At 46.4% G+C, this 13,312-nt stretch overlaps 1 protein-coding gene and 1 long non-coding RNA gene across 2 annotated transcripts; both read left to right on the top strand.

Moving 5' to 3' along the window:
• The first annotated feature begins 168 nt into the window (after positions 1–168).
• Positions 169–2,016, top strand: LOC129604984 (uncharacterized). Its single transcript, XR_008696406.1, has 3 exons — positions 169–1,583; positions 1,752–1,808; positions 1,898–2,016. It is a non-coding gene; the product is annotated as an uncharacterized LOC129604984 (long non-coding RNA).
• A 9,450-nt stretch (positions 2,017–11,466) lies between these two features.
• On the top strand, positions 11,467–13,082 carry LOC129604982 (uncharacterized; the record flags this gene model as incomplete). The annotated part of the gene is made up of 1 exon (XM_055513833.1): positions 11,467–13,082. A coding segment is annotated over one exon (1,173 nt), but the record flags the coding sequence as incomplete, so codon positions are not given.
• Between the last annotated feature and the right edge of the window lie 230 nt (positions 13,083–13,312).

The following is a 13,312-nucleotide window of genomic DNA, read 5'->3' as shown; positions in this document are numbered from 1 at the left end:
ATCTGGTGAGTAAAACATCTCCGGTCCATCTCAATAATTCATGATAAATATAGTGTAACATTGTTAGATGATCAGCCAAATGATTAAGTTTAAGTCTAATGGGTTCAGCTGCCATGTATTTAGTGTTGATAAACTCCACAGGTTTTATCCAGAGGAGTCATCATTATGCAAGGACATAAACAAGTTGAGGTGCAGAGTAAACAAGGTGGGTAAAGACCTGGGGCCCATTTCAAGGAGGTGAACAAACTGAGTTTAAAATAAAGTTGACTTGCACTGAGTTTGCAAACCTGGAGTTTTCCGTTTCAGAACGGCTGATAGGAGTTGGTTTAAGCAACTCCGAGTTGATTGACTCAGTATTAAGCGCGTGCCCCGCGACGATACAAATGCCTAATGGAGTGAGTGTTATGTCTATGAATTTTTAAAATTCCTGTTGTGGTTGATATGGGATTTGTAAATGAAATATAAAAACATAATTCAAACAGATAAGGCACCATTATATCATGGGTGTAGATTACTGTAATGGAAAAATTGTGCCTTTGTGCTGTTTCTTATCCAACACACTCGTCATGTGCTGGTTAGGTGCAATACTGAATATTCTTACACAAACAACTAATCTCTTGCGCCCTGTCGTACATCAAGTCTAAACATCTGATGTTCCATTTGACTGACTAATAATTTATGATATATGTTTGTCTTTTACACCCGGACTCTGGCTCCATTCTATCTGACTCCCCACCAGACCCAAGGCTGTTAAAGCGAATGCATCTCTTCTTGGGAGCTCGGTGTTCCTTCCTTTGAATAACAAGACATGATGATGCAGAAGTGAGAAAGCAAACATTCTCACTCACAGCGAGATAAGGTGGAACAAACAATTCCATTGCTGCAGAGAGACATTCCACCAGAGCCAGAGAAAGGGGTTAAAAGGCAGAAGCAACTTGAGGATCGTAGACTCTTTGCATCACACCTTTGTGGTGTGTGCACTGATCTCCCCAGCTGGTTTTTGGTTTGTTGATGTGCACCATCAACATCCATGCTTTTTATTTGCTTTCCCCATTATTTTTTTTATTTCTTTATTATTTCAATAAATCGCACAAAAGGACAACACTCTCATCTGCTTCTTTATGGGAAATGTGCACCACAACTACCTGACTTAAGATTTGACATATTAAATAAATATATGCGATGCAGAGTATGGCAGCGCAGCAGCATTTTCAACATGGCTGTAATGTTTTCACAGTTAAATCATTTGACTTATACTCAGCCAACAGAAAGAAGGCAGAGGCTAGAACAACTGGTGGAGGACCTGCACCTCCACCTCTGACACATGCAGAGGAGAAGGCCCTCAACATGAACACTGGAAAGCAGGGGCTAAAGGAATTCCTGGAGGGAGTTCATCAGAACCACTTCCCAGGATACAAGTGCATACTATAAAATTTAATAGGCCTACCTAAATATGTGATTTTTTACATAGGATACTTTTGATATATTCATTTCTTAGACTCTGGGTTGGGTTCTTTATTGGTCTTTACAGATTTTGGTGGTAATATATGAATCCTCCTGTCACAACAGAAACCCAGGATGTTGTAAGTATACTACTAAATAAAGCTTAAATTATGATAAGCAGTATTATAAAGTGCAATATTAATACAGTTTATACACATCACATGATTTCTGATGTTTGTGTTGCGTAGCCTAAATGATGTAACTTGATGTCCAAGTATACTGACATTATTATCTCTCCTCTGCCCCAGAGTGTGGAAGAACAGCAGGAGGAGGGTCCGTCACATTCTGCTGCACAGATGCACACAGTTCAGTGATGTTCAGTAAATGCCAGTGTTTATTTCTGTAAGAATAATGAGGACCGTGTCATGTAACTCTAATTCTTCTGTATTTTCAGTTACCGGTTACGGAGTTGTATAAACTAAATCTCAAGGAAATGTTATACTTGGACCACCAGATTGAAAAGACAGATTTAGAAATTGAAATTCTCAAACAAAAGGTGGAGGTGAGTGTATAGTTACAGGTGAATTGTATGAATTATTGGAAGAATAATACAATCTAACAATTGCCTTTCTATTTGTAGGAAATGAAGAAAACCAAATAAATTATGATTTGCATTTATTACGTTTCTTTTATTGGTGGTGGTTGATTAAGACATTACGGCAAATCACATCTCTGACTGTCCATCCACTCTGCAGATTAGCATGATGGAAGGAGTCTTCCTCAGGGTCTTGTATTTGTAGGGCAGGGTGTTGCTCCCCTCTAATAATTGCAATAATGTGGAGAACAACACATGCCACATTAATGTCACAGGCCTCTCAGGTGTTTCCCTGAGGTGACGTAGACACTTAAGACGTGCGTTCAACAGGCCTATGGTCATTTCCACCCAGGCTCTTATTCTGCAGGGCCACATTAAAGCGCTGCTGGGGGCCTGCTTCAGGTTCTGGGTGAGGGGTCAGTAGTGTGGGCTGACATTAACCCCTATCTCCAGCAGAAAGCCGTCAATCTCGTATAGAAGAAAGTTGACATTACTCTAGTGCTGTGTAGACATGCTCCTGTGAGTGTGTAGTGCATGCATTGAAATAAGTCTGTAGGACATACATGTACTTACCACAGTGCAGCCTGTTACTTAGGGTTGACTCACGATATATTCATGAGTCATGGCATTCAAGGTAGCGGACCCACATGCACGGCGGAGACGGATCTTAGTTTAAGGAAGGTGTTCGTGGTCAGGCAGGCAAGGGTCGATACACAGTTGAGGCAGTTAAGGTGCAGGTAAGGATCAGGCAAATGGTGGTGGACGAAAGGCTTGGTTCAAACTTACGGCGGTGCATGATCAGAGGCAAGGCAGGAGACGAGGCCGGGATAGCAAGGGTCATACACGATATAAGGTATCAGTTGAAAATGCTGGTAGGCTGGCTGTGACAACACGGGAACACGATCTAACACTCTGGCAAGGTGATATGACATGACATTGTGTTTAAATACTAGGTGAGTAATGGTGATGGAAAACAGCTGGTGATCATGTGACTACAAAGTAAAAGGTGACAAGACAAAATGGGAAAAACAAGAAAATGAAACAGGAAGTGATTCCAGGCTGTGACACAGAGCTGGGCCACTTGGCCTCCACGTTTGTGATAATATGCAGCATCACATACGATCTTGGTGGTGTAAACAATGATACATGTCAGTTACAATGACCATTAGAAACAATAATCAGTGAAACTGCACATTTATTAGTTTATTTCAGGTCACAGCAAAATGTTATTAACTGATCATTTTTCAGATTAGCCTCACTGAAAGAATTAAATACCACACACCTGCAATCCTGTGAAACTCCTCTTTAATGGCTCTAAGGAGTTTGTGTCAAGGAAAGTGTTTGAGGTCGAACTATTCTACATACAGTGGCTTTACTAATGTGCTCAGCATCTCCAATGTTATAAAGAAAACTACCGTTTGCAAAAAAACAACGTAACGCAACACAAAGAATCTGTTCGGATGTAAAAGTACGGCCACGATGGGTGATATGTTTGACAAATGAGTGGATAAGATTATTGACATATATTTTTGAGTCTCGAGAAAAACGGTACCGCTCAAATAAATATGCATGCGGATATGACAGAAAATTGACTTGTGGCCTCTTGCGGCATAAATTTAATGTGAATTAATAAATCGTCCTCATCTACAGGATCGTCTAAAAACGGACATTTTGGTCTCTGCGCGAAGGAAACAGGTGAAATCTATGAATGTACTGAAGATCAAACAAGGTATTTAAACACTGTTCACTTTAAAAAGGGGCAGGGACGGAAGGAAACTCTGGGTTTACCGAATAAAACCTGCTCCTGACCAGGTTAGGTTCACCTAACCAGGATAACTGACTGAGTTTCGATTACCTCACTTCTTGAAACGGGTTTAAACTTACCCCGCTTTACAGGTTTAGGTAACCTTGCTTTCTGAAACCCCAAACTCTTCCTCATTTCGAAGTTAACAAACTCAAAGTTTCCACAAAACCTCCTTCTTGAAACGGGCCCCTGGTGGTTTGAATCTGAATCCTTCTGCTTCCCAGGCCAATGCTCTACCTGCTGAGCCACCAGGCCACCAAACAAACATCATGATTATTGTTACAACACTATGCTAATCTCAGCGTTATTGAGCAGGCCATACAGGTGTTAAATCCTAAATTAAAGCATTTTACCATTTTGCCATCATAGTCACAATCTCACAGTGGAAATTAAACATGAAGAAATACAAAGAAAAGTATATGTTTAACATGAAATTGATTTATTGAAGCTTATATCACATGTTTCTACATCATCTATGAAACTGATTGTTGATGTCTCGTCTTGACTGTCTTTTGCTCAGAGGGAGACCAACAGTGAGTTGAAGAGCTTCCAAACCCAGCAGCACAGAGGAAGCAATGATCCAGTCACTTCCTCTATGTGGTTGGGATCTGGAGGCTCCACTGCGTCGGCACTGGAGGTTGGAGGGATGGGAGAGGTGCGTGCTGCAAGAAGAAGAATCATGAACAGATATATTGTTAACATACATCATTACATCTACATTGTCAGTTTAGACTTATCACTACTTTATGTCACTACAATTACTAAGGTAAATGATGACTTACTGTACTGAGCCTCCGGAAGCACAGGTGATGACATCTCTCTAGGTCCTATGGTCATCATTTGGTCTCTGTCATCAAGGAAACCCTGGGTGAAGTTCTCCAGCATCCACAGCTGCATCTGTCATCAGGGTTCTGACCTTACACTCCATCAGCTCTGGTATTGCTCGTCCAGTATCGCTGAATTTTCCTAAGGAAGGCAAAAACAGAGAGGGGGGGGGGTGCTTGGGAAGAACAGTAGGAAGAGAGGGAGAGAGAGGGAAAGGAATGGAGCTTGGAGAGAGAGAGAGAGAGAAAGAGAGAGAGGGGGGGGGGGGGTCTTGGATAGAGATGGAAAGGGATGAAGCTTGGAGAGAGAAAGAGAGAGAGAGAGAGAGAGAGAGAGAGAGAGAGAGAGAGAGGGATCTTGGATAGAGAGGAAAAGGGATGGAGCTTAGAGAGAAGAGGGACAGGGAGAGAGGGATCTTGGATAGAGAGGGAAAGGGATGGAGCTTGGAGAGAGAGAGAAGGAGGGAGAGAGGGAGTGGGGAAAGACAAGGGAGGGAGCTTGGAGAGATATAAAGGAGATAGAGACAGAGGGGCTAAGGGAGAGGGGGGAAGACTGGCTAAAGAAGTTGGAGATACAGTTTGGGGTGGGAGAAGGAGAGAAAAAAGCTTGACTAGAAAAAAGAAGGTTTGGAGAGAGGAAGAGATGGAGGGAGGAAGGAAAAGAGCTTAACTAGAGGTAGGGAGGGACGAAGAGGGCTTGACTAGAGCGATGGAGGGAGGAAAAGTGCTTGACTAGAAGAATGGAGCTTAGAGGTTGAGAGGGAGTGAGCTTGAACATCGACTAGAGGCAGGGAGGGAGTTTGGAAGGTAAAGGGGAGGGAGTAAGGGAGCTTGACTAGAGAGAGGGAGGGAGCTTGGAGTAAAAGAGCTTGACTAGAACAAGGGAGGAAAAGTGCTTGACTAGAGGAAGAGAGAGAGCAAGGGAACTTGAACATCAGGAAGCTCTGAAAGAGGAAGGAAGGGATCTTGGAGGGAGTAAGGAAGAGAGGAAATGAGCTGGACTAGTGGGTACGGGGGAGCTTGGAGGGAAAGAGAGAGGGAGGAAAAGAACTTGAATAGAGGGACGAAGGAACTTGGAGCAAGAGAGGGACAGAATAAGAGTTGACTAGAGGGAGGGAGGAAGCAAGCTTGACTACAAGGAGGGAGGTTGGAGAGAATGTGAGGCAGTGAGCTTGACTAAAGGGAGGAAGAGAGGAAGGAAGCTTGAACATCAAGAAGCTTGACTAGAGGCAGGGAGGGAGCTCAGAGGGTGAGAGGGAGGGAGTAAGAGAGCTTCACTAGAGGGAGGGAGGGAGGGAAGGAGCTTGGAGGATTAGAGGCAGGAAGAGAGCTTGACCAGAAGAGGGAGGTTGGAGAAATGGAGGGATGGAAGGAGCATGGAGGGTGAGAGGGAGGGAGTAAAAGAGCTTCACAAGAGCAAGGGAGGGTGCTTGGATGGAGAAAGGGAGGGTGGAAAAGTGTTTGACTAGAGGCAGGGAGCTTGAACATCAAGAAGCCTGACAAGAGGGAAAAGGGAACTTGAAGAGAGAGAGGGAGGGAGCTTTACTAGAGTGAGAAAGGGCGCTTGGAGGGTCAGAGGAAGGAAGTAAGCGAGCATGACTAGAGGGAGGGAGGAAGAGAGCTTGCCTACAAGGAGGAAGGTTGGAGAGAGAGCGAGGCATGGAGCTTGACTAAAAGGAGGGAGGGAGCTTGATCATCATGGAGCTCAACTAGAGGGAGGGAGGGAGGGAGCTTCACTATCAGGGAGCTAGAGGGAAGGAGCTTGGCTATAAGGAGGGACTTTGACTAAAAGGAGGGAGGTTGACTATCCATCCATCCAGCCATCTTCTACTACTTAATCCCATGCGGGGTTGCATGGCGTGCTGGAGCCTATCCCAGCAGGCCGAGGGCTGCAGGCAGAGTAAACCCTGAACAGGTCGCCAGCCTGTTGTAAGGAGGTTGACTAGAAGGAGGGAGGTTGACTAGAAGGAGGGAGGTTGACTAGAAGGAGGGAGGTTGACTGGAATCAATCATCTTGAACGGCTTTGCCCGTGTGAGGGATGCAGCTATCTTATCATATTAAGAGAGATAGTTCTCAATTCAATTTTTTTTAAATTTCTAGTGAAGAAGAAGAAGGAGGAGGAGGAGGAGGAGGAGGAGGAGCAGCACCAGCCCCCACCTCGCCCCTACATTTAGCCTCTGTTGAGTCGTCGCTCAGCTGGCCGTCACTTGTGTTGTTCGAGTTTTCCAATTAGTCACCATGGCCCGAACCCCAGTCCCACTCGCTGGCCACCTCCAGCTCACCGGGGGGGATCCCAGGGCGTTCCCAGGAGCAGTCCAGACATAGTCTGTCCTGTCCTGGGTATTCCCCGGGGCCTCTTCCCGCGGCTCTGGTCTGGATCACCTGACCTGGAAGGGATCCAGGAGGCATCTAAAAGTGATGCCAGGCTGTCAGAGAACCCTAACTCTAAGCCTAACGCTCCTCTCCATGTGGAGGAGTTGCGGCCCGTTCAACTGGTCATAAGTCAAAGGTCATGACCTAGGGTGAGAGAAGGAGCGTGGATCCACCGGTAAATCAAGAGCGTTAGCTCCTTCTCTACCACAACAGTCGGTGTTGCGCTCATTCTCTCACTCGTGAACAAGACCAAAAGATGCTTAACCCGTCCACATGAAGCAGGAGCGCTCCCCTAACAACAAACAGCCACTCTTTTCCTGTGGAGACGATGGCCTCCGTTTGGAAGACGCTCATTCTCACACTCACACCTCACTGCACACTGCAAAAGCAAACCAAATCGTTCCTCCTGAATCTAAGGTTCCACTATTGACCTCTTCTCAACCCCAACAAAACTTTGGCACAGACACAGAAGAAAGGAGGACTCAGATGTGGACGCCATCACTGAACTGGAAGAAGTGGAACATTAATGCAAGCCTTTGCATTGGAAAGAGTAAAATGTTTACAGCGCTGGATGCAACGACACAAAGTAAATAAGTTGAGTCCAGCTGGACACAGGTTCACTAAGCACTGGGCTAAAAGACTGCAGAAAAACAATGCGTTCACCTCCAAATTATTTAATTACGGAGATGAACAAATGTCTAAAAATGACTTGCTCCAAAATCAACATTACACTTTGGAGCATTGGTAATTCCTGAAAAATGTATTGACTTGTCTGAATGAAGTAAACATATGAATCAGTACTTAATCAAAGCCAGAAATTTTAAATGACTTTATAAATCTGCCAGCGATTAGCTGTAACAAAGTGGAGTCATTTTATATAGCATGAACCAAAAGATCATTTTGTTCAGTGTAGTCCACCTGTGAGTCTCTGTCTCCTTCTGTCTGACCCACTGACCTATGACAGCCCAGACCCTCTTTTCACAGGAGTGTCCATACGAGTGTGGTTGTGCCCAGTGACACAACCCAAAGGTCGACCTTTGACCTCCGGCTGGAGTTTCCCGGTGCTTCATGGTGATTTTTTTTTAATTTAATTTTGAGTCAGGTGTGAACAGGTGTTCTGTTGCCCAGGCAGAATGTCAGAACTGTACTGTGGGTGGCAGGCAGACCGAAACAGTGAAGCTGATTCTTCCAATTCACTTAATTAATTAATTAAGCCCAATCACAATTACCAGGTCATGTCGTTTTGTCATATATCCAAATATTAACATCTGAATCTGATGCAGAACGTAGAAGATACCACGTGTCAGAACTGGAGGTACTAAAGCCAAACAAACAAGTGCAATGTTTGTGGATAAGGTTTCCCCTTGGGGAAAAGTAAAGTAAAGATAGAAGTAAAGTAAGATATGACTGATGTTGTTCTTAAGCCATAAAGGCTAAAAGGAGTAAAAGAAAGACACTGCAAGAAGTTACGGTCAAAGCCTGGAAAAGCATCACAAGCAGATAAAGTTAAGTTTGGTGATGCCAGTGGGTCACAGGCTTAATGCAGTTATTACAAATGCATATTTAAACTACATAGTGTATGTGTTAATGTGTTAATGACGTTAATCTTGCTAATGTATGGCAACTATAGTTGACACGTGTGGGTCAAAACAAAGGTGCTATCTTCTAAGTTGTGCATCACATCAAGATGTAAGTGTTAATTTGGTAAATTGAAGGTGAATAAATAAATAAATACCTATGTCAGGTCAAATGGATATATGAATTTAGAATTTAAAGTGTGTTTTTGGCCGCTCTGTTTGGTAACTCAACCTATAAACAACCTTGAATAAAACACAACTACTGATGTTAACACCACCTATTAATAAAACACAACTACTGATGTTAACACAACCTATTACTAGAACACAACTACTGATGTTAACACAACCCTTTTAATAAAACACAACCTACTGATGTTAACACAACCTATTGTTATCAACATAACACCTAATAATAAAACACAAACTGATCAGACCTAAATAATACAAACATGATGATTGACATTTGCCAAATCACCATTTTTTAGTACGAACTTCGTACCTGAGACCTTTTTACATGACATCCTAACGTTGCTTAATAAACTGCTGTAACTATTATTATTTATGCTGCCAACACACAATCCCAGCTCACCATCAACCTCTAACAACAACCTTCTAAACCAAACCACGCAGAGGTACCAAACAGAGAGGTCTACGACACACCTGGCCTCCACTCATGTACAGTCTGTACAACTCACCCCAGGAACCTTGACACCTTTATGTTCAGACCTTGACTCCCATGACTCGAACAACACAGGTGACGACCGGGTGAGCCGATGACTCAACGGAGGTAAATGTGGTGCTGAGGTGAGGGCTGTAAGTGAGGAGGGAGGAAGAGGAGTTAACATGGGGGGGGGGGGCGGTTTGGGGGCACACTCATCGTCAACTGCTTTCCCCTAGTAAGGGTCACGGCTGCTGGAGCCGATTGCAGCTGTCATTTGTCCTCAGACTGTGGTTCTGCTGGATTGTGAGTTAATCGTGTATCTTTCTATGTGTTTATCTGGGAGAGAGGCAGCGTTTACGCTGGACAGGCACATACACAGAGAGGAACTAACTACACTAGAGTCTCCAGTGAACTAACTGCATGTTTTTGGACTGTGGGAGGAAACACAGTGATATGAGGAGAACATGCAAACTCCTCAGAAAAAAGCACCTGGGCCACGCGGGAATCGAACCCGCATCTTTGCTGTGAGGCAGCTGTGAAAAATGTTATTACTTCTGGCTCCAATTAAAAGCCTTATGTGGGATTTGTTTAGTTGTGTAATGTGTGTGTCCTTGCTCAATATAAATAACATTCATCAGTGAATATAGTTTGAATTCAGGAGCAGCCTTATTGGTTTCCAGTAAAAATGCAGGTAGCAGACACATGACAGCACGTTGGCAACCACCTGATGACACCCAACACTACCACACACACACACACACACACACACACACATCCACTCTAATGGGGGGACTGGGTGGGTGCAGGCTGGGGGGGGGGGGGGGGGCATGTACCAGCCTCAGGTTATCGTGACTGTGCCTCTGGGTATTAGGTGGGATCTTACCCGTCACAGGCGAACCAGCCTTCCAAACCAGTAGTGGTGGTCACTGAGTGGACTCATTGAGCTTTACACACATTGATACGCTGGGGACAACTTTAAGTCAAGCCGGGAATCGAACCAACGGCCGTAGTCCCAGCTTTTCTTTTTCAGTTCAGCTGCTCAGCAGCTCTGACCTCAAACAATCGTGACTGTGCCTGCCTTAGGTCGTCCCGGGTTTGTAGGTGGGATCTTACCCGTCATAGGCGAACCAGCCTTCCATGTTTGCACCACCAGCAGCTCAGAGGCTGTTGTTGGCTCCTCCTCCAACACAGACACCACTGACGTCACGTTGACATCACCACCCAGAGGTGGTGGTGCCGTGGTAACGTTTTTGGAGGTGTCTGGTGAGAGGGCCTCAGCTTGTGGTGACAGTGAGGTCAGTGTGGCTCATACAGAGCTTTGACAAACACACACATTCACACACTTTCAGTGTCTTTCCCAAGGACACGTCAGCTCGAGTCCAGAGCAGCTCGTTTCTGGCGTCAAACAGTCGTGACTGTGCCTCCGGGTCTGACCCGTCATCAGCGAACCAGCCTGCCGTGTTTACGCCTCACCACCAGCAGCAAGAGACTGGTTTTGGCTCCGCCCCCAACACAGACCCCTGTGCCCTGCTCCCCCTTCACCCACCTCTACCACGTCACCTGTGGTGGTTGTGGGTGTTAACAGGTGCTTGTAACGTGGTCGTCAGGCAGCTGCCACAAACATCTACAGTACATTGAGTGGCCCAGGCTGTCAGGCTGCTCCTCTTCTCCTCCATCTACCTTCAACCTCTCTTCTGGGACTTTCTACTTTTACTGTGCCGCCTCCTCCCCTTGTTCCCCCTCCTCCTCCTCCCTTTATTTCTCCTCCTCCTCCTCCTCCCTCTTTTCTTCATCTCTGATCCTCCTCTTTTTCGTATTTATTTCTCCACCTCCTTTTCTTTCTCATTGTCCTCCTCCTTTTATTTCGCCACTTTCTGTCTTTTTTTTTGGTCTTTTCTATCTTTTCTTCTTGATTCAATTTTTCTTAACTTCAACCCCACTTCCTCCTTATCTCTTGTTTAAGTGCTTTCTCGTTTCTCTTCTTCTTCTTCAGTAGCTCTTCCAACTCCTTTATATCCTGCATGCTGAGTTTTCTTAGCTCTTTACATATCTTACTCAGCTCCTTCAATTGTTTCTCTCTCTCCTTCCATTTTTCTTTTTTCTTCTTATCCTCCCTCCATTCTTTTTCTCTTAACATCATTAACTTCAACTCCTCCTTTTTTTTCTTCTTTTTTCTTTTTGATCTTTTTTTTTGTTCCTCCTCTCCCATCTGTATCCATTTTTTAGCTATTCTTTAACAAAAAAACTAACTTTTTGTTTATCTCCTTCATTTGTTTATCTTCCTCCCTCTATTGTTCTTATAGCTCCTTATATTTCATCTTCCGTTCCTTTTCTCTCCACTTCCTTAACCTTACCTTGTCCTTCAGGCTATTTCTCATCCTCTCCTCCATCACCTCCTCCTCTGCCGCCTTCTCATTCGCCTCCTCCTCCGCTGCCACCTCCTCCACTGCCGCCTCCTCCACTGCTGCCTCCTCCACTGCTGCCTCCTCCACTGCTGCCTCCTCCTCTGCTGCCTCCTCCATCTCTGCTGCCTCCTATTCTTCCACCTCGTCCTCCTTTGCCTCCTCCTTCTTCAACTCCTCCTCCTCTGCCGCCCTCCTTCGCGGCCGCCTCCTCCTCCACCTTCGCCTTGTCCGGCTTCTCCTCCTCCTCCGCCACTGCCGCCGCCTCCTCCGCACACGCCTCCCCCACGGCCGCCGCCTCCTCCACCTTCGCCTTGTCCGGCGCCTCCTCCTCTGCCGTCGTCACCTCCTCCAGCTCCTCCACCTTTGCCTTGTCCGGCTCCTCCTTCTCCACCGATGCCTCCGCTTCTGCCGCCGCCTCCTCCCCCACGGCCACCTCTCCCACGCCGCCGCCTCCTCCACCTTGTCCGGCGCCTCCTCCTCTGCCGCCGTCGCCTCCTCCAGCTCCTCCACCTTCGCCTTGTCCGGCTCCTCGTCCTCTTCCGCCACTGCCGCCGCCTCCTCCGCAGCCGCCTCTTTCGCAGCCACCTCCCCCATGGCCACCTCCCCCACGGCCGCCGCCTTCTTCACCTTTGCCTTGCCCGGCTCCTCCGCCGCCGCCGCCGCTGCCTCCTCCTCCGCTGCCACCTCCTTCAGCTCCTCCACTTTCGCCTTGTCCGGCTCCTCCTCCTCCTTCAACTCCTCCTTCTCCTCTGCCGCCTTGTTTTCCTCCTCCTCCTCTGCCACCTTGTTCGCCTCCTCCTCCGCCTTGTTTACTTCTTTTTCCTCCACTCCTGCTTCTCCTTCGTCCACTGCCTCCTACCCCTCCTCTGGCGAACAAGGCGACGAAGGAGGAGGAGGAGGCAGCTCCTCCTCCTCTGCCAGTGCCGGAAGAAGAGGGAAACAAGGCAGCGTAGGAAGAGGAGCCTCTGCAACTGCCTTGCTCCCTTGTCTTTGTCCAGCTTTTCTTCCGCCGCCTTGTCCGCCTCCTCCGTGGCCTTGTCTGCCGCCTCGTGTGCCGCCTCTTCCTCCTTCTTCTCCTCCACCGCCTTGTACACCTCCTCCTCCGCCTTGTTCACCTCCTTCTCCTGCTCCGCTGCCTCCTCCTCTGCCGCCTCCTCCTCCTCGTCCACCACCTCCTCCACCACCTCCTCCTTCGCCTTGTCCTCCTCTGCAACCTCCTCCTTTGTCACTGCCTTGTCCTCCTCCGCCTTCACGTCTTCCACCTTCACCTCAGCCTTCTTCATCGCCGTCTCCTTCTCAGCCTTCACCTTCTCCTCCACCTTCTCCTCAGCCTTCACCTTCTTCTCAGTCTTCAATATCCTTTTGTCAATCTGCTGTATATTCTCACTGTGGTTTGTAATCTGTAATGACACATAACAATAAAGGTTATTTTGAATAAAATGTCAGTTATAGGATGGAAACTATCAGAAATTCACATTTAATCTTTGTTTGTTAACAGAAACACGTTGATGTCGTCTTTATACATGAATAAAGGCTGAACGCTGACTAATGCTTAGGAAGTTTTCCACCTGGTAGCTGCTTTAAAAACCTGGGTAAGTAAACTGCAGCTGGTGAAACAGCAGCTTT

The sequence above is a fragment of the Betta splendens genome, chromosome 13, assembly GCF_900634795.4.
Source record: "Betta splendens chromosome 13, fBetSpl5.4, whole genome shotgun sequence".
Classification (NCBI taxonomy): domain Eukaryota; kingdom Metazoa; phylum Chordata; class Actinopteri; order Anabantiformes; family Osphronemidae; genus Betta; species Betta splendens.
The sequence above is the reverse complement of the archived record's forward strand: the minus strand, read 5'-3'. Positions and strand labels throughout refer to the sequence as shown.